A 3325-nucleotide genomic window follows, 5' to 3' on the forward strand; every position below is an offset into this window, starting at 1 on the left:
GAGATGGGATGGGCTGGAAAGAGATGGGATGGGCTGGAAAGAGATGGGATGGGGCAGGAATGGCCTGGGATGCTCCTGAACTGGGAACACAGTTTGACTCCTTGGGATCAGATTATCTGGATGCACCCAAAGAAAGCTGTGGAGCATCCCAGAGAATCCCAGAGCTCTCCCGAGGTGACTCTGCTCCCAGAATCCCCCCTGGAGCAGCACGAGGGGAGGAGCAGGATTCGGGGGAAGGGAGGGAGCCCAGGAGGTGTTTCCCACGAGAAACATCCCAACACTCAGCCTGGGAGCTCAGGGTTTACCTGGAATTCTGAGACACTTGGAGATGCCCTTTAGACCCTTTAAATCCTGGAATGGTTTGGGTGGGAAGGGCCCTTAAATCCCATCCAATCCCACCCCCTGCCATGGGCACCTTCCACCATCCCAGGCTGCTCCAAGCTCTGTCCAACCTCGCCTTGAGCACTTCCAGGGATGGAGCATCCAGAGCTTCTCTGGGCACCAAACCTGGATTGATCCTGGACCCAACCAGCCAGAAACACCCCAAACCATCCCTGAATTCCCCAAAAACGTGCACAAACAGCCAAACCCAGCCCTCGGAGACACCGATCCCGTCACTTTTCCAGCTCTCCTCAAACCTTCTCCCTGCAAACCTTCACTCCCCCATTCCCAAGCAGCTTTGACAGGGAAGCCATTCATCTGAAAATCCATAAAAACCCTTCCAGGCTTCCAGACTTTGCCACCAACGGATTTAACTCTTCCACAGCCTCGCTTTTGTTCCCAGATGGAAAACCCCCAGGATCCATGGGAGCAGCACCTCCTTCCAGGAAGCAAAGGGCCCTGGGGGTGAGTGGAGTCGAGGGGAACCTTTGGATCCCTCAGCACATTCCTGCCCCCCTGGCACCATTCCCATTCCTCCCCACTCCAGGGCCGTGCCAGGCACAGTTAAGCCCCTGTTAAATTGGGATATGACATCAGGATACTGTACACATTCCAGGGCCCTCACTGTACCCGGGATGGGAGAGCACCTGGGAAGGAGATTCCAGCTGGGTGGCACCGCTTTGGGACACGAGGACCCAAGTTTTCACGTGCTCTTGGCTTCCCCCTCCCAAAGGAAGCTGATTAATCCCACTGGGAATCCCACCAGCAGGAATGCTGAAGGTAAAAATGGGGTGCAACTTTGGGGAAAGGGCTCCCAGCAGCCAGAGGGAAGGAATGGGAGGAGAGAGGAGCTGGAATGCCATGGTTTGGAAAGGTCTGGTGTCTCATAACCCGCCAGAAATAGAAGCAAACCCTATCCAGGGGCCTGGCTCCTCATCTCCCACTGATCCCACCCAATCCAGAGGGGGCTTCTGCCTTTCCCACCCTAAAAGGAGCCCACAAGGAGCAGGTTTGGGGGGTCAGGCACCCCCAAGCCCTGAGTTCTCCTGGGGTTCCAGGGGCACAGCCATTCCTGCAGGATCCTGCTCTGTCCCTCCAGGGCATTCCTGGCACTGCCCCAGGCCTGATTTAGCAGCCCAGGAGCTGGAGAATTTCCATTCCTTCTAATATTACCGGGAATGGCTGAATCCAGGGGGACAGCGAGCCACCCAGGGGGGCAACCCAGGTCCCTGCTGACTCGGCAAGGGCAGAGAACACCTTTCAAACCATGGATCAGCTGGGAAAACACACCAGCAAGGCACCTCTGGAAGGCAAAACACTCCAGCTTCCCATGCTGGAAGGGGCAGGAACATCAGCTGTTGGCTTGGGAAGCCCTGAGCTGCTCCACCACCTCATTCCCAGCTCCAGGAAGCCCTGGGCTGCTCATTCCTGGCTCCAGGAAGCCCTGGGCTGCTTATTCCCAGATCCAGGAAGCCCTGGGCTGCTCATTCCCGGCTCCAGGAAGCCCTGGGCTGCTCATTCCCGGCTCCAGGAAGCCCTGGGCTGCTCCCTTCCCGGCTCCAGGCGCATTCCCGTCTCCAGGACTCACCTCGATGTTGGTGGCGTTGAGTTTCTCCTCCATGACCTGTTTCAGGATCACCAGGGAGGATTTGATGGCTTCCTTCAGCGTCATGGACTGGAAAACACACAGCTCCTGGATCCCTCAGCCCGGGATGGGGCCCCTCTCCCCCCTCCCCTTCCCCAAATCCCATCAGCCGGGATGGAGCAGCTTATCCAGGGATCTGCAGCACCATCAGGGCAGGGACATCCCCAGGGATGGTGAAATCCTGCTTTTTTTTCGGCTTAAAAACTGGCACTTTGGGCACAGAAATCCCACTGGTGGGATTGGGACACGAGGGGCTGGGGTTTGGCACCCACTTCCCACAAAAAAAGCCAAATTCCCTCTTGGAAGAAGCCTCTGTGTTTAATCCCATAAATCCCTGCAGGAAGCCCCAGAGCCAGAACTGGGATAATGCCAGTGGATAAATGACTCTTCCCACCCATCACTCACCACCTGGAAAAGTGCTGATAATCCAGGGCATCGAGAATTAGGATAATTCTAATGGATAAATGAGTTTTCCCAGCCTTTTGCACTTGGAAAAGGGTTGGCAACCCTGGGAATGCAGGACTGGGATAATCCTAGCAGACAAATCACTCTTCCCACTAATTGTGCTTTTCATTAAGGTTCGGATTCCCATCTCCCTCCTTGTCGTGGAGGGGCAGGAAGTTCCTGTTGAATACCCCAAATGAGCAGGAATTCCAGCAGAAGATTCCCTGGTTTCCCAGGCCTGGCCCCCTGGGGAGCCTGATGCCAATGGCAGCGCTCGGAGCTCAGGGTTATTTATAAGGAACTTCCTGCCAAGGCTTGGATTATCCCATAGGCACAGCAGGTGCTGGAAGCAGCTCTGCTCTGGGCTGTAAAGATCCTCAGGATCCACGGGATCCTCACGGGATCCTCATGGGATCCACGGGATCCTCAGCCAAGGGATGACCCGCCCCGAGCGGCTCCGGCACCTCCTCCTCACCCCACTCCTAAATCCTCCCTGGGAAGGGAATTCGGGGATGCCAGGAGGTGCTGGGGTTCCCCAAATCCCTGGGATGCGCTTCCCAATCCCAGAGCCGTTCCTTACCTTGTGATAAACCTCCTGCAGGGAGCTCTGGGCACCCTCGGAGGCCGAGCCGATGGCTCTGGCGTCGCACTGCACGAACGTTCCTGAGGGATCCATGTGGAACCTGCGGGCACAGCGGGGCCGGCTGCATCCCAGGGATCCTCCCACCACCCCCCGGAGCTCCCGGAGTGCCTGCAGTTGGGATTCATCCCCGGGGATCCTCCCACCACCCCCCGGAGCTCCTGGAGCGCCTGCAGTTGGGATTCATCCCCGGGGATCCTCCCACCACCCCCCGG

The 3325-nt window shown here is 57.4% G+C and overlaps 1 protein-coding gene across 1 annotated transcript in view; it reads right to left on the reverse strand.

The window, feature by feature from the left end:
- Positions 1-1819: 1819 nt before the first annotated feature.
- The window catches only part of PSMA5 (proteasome subunit alpha 5), a 7841-nt gene continuing 6335 nt past the window's right edge, over positions 1820-3325 (reverse strand). Inside the window, exons 7-8 of the mRNA XM_027631254.1 lie at positions 3051-3153; positions 1820-2056 (exon numbers count right to left, since the gene is read on the reverse strand). Of these exons, the coding sequence (XP_027487055.1) occupies positions 1835-2056; positions 3051-3153 (325 nt within the window). The 3' untranslated portion in view covers positions 1820-1834. The remainder of the gene's footprint in view (positions 2057-3050; positions 3154-3325) is intronic.

Source organism: Corapipo altera, unplaced genomic scaffold (genome assembly GCF_003945725.1).
Source record: "Corapipo altera isolate COAL_440 unplaced genomic scaffold, ASM394572v1 207, whole genome shotgun sequence".
Lineage (NCBI taxonomy): Eukaryota > Metazoa > Chordata > Aves > Passeriformes > Pipridae > Corapipo > Corapipo altera.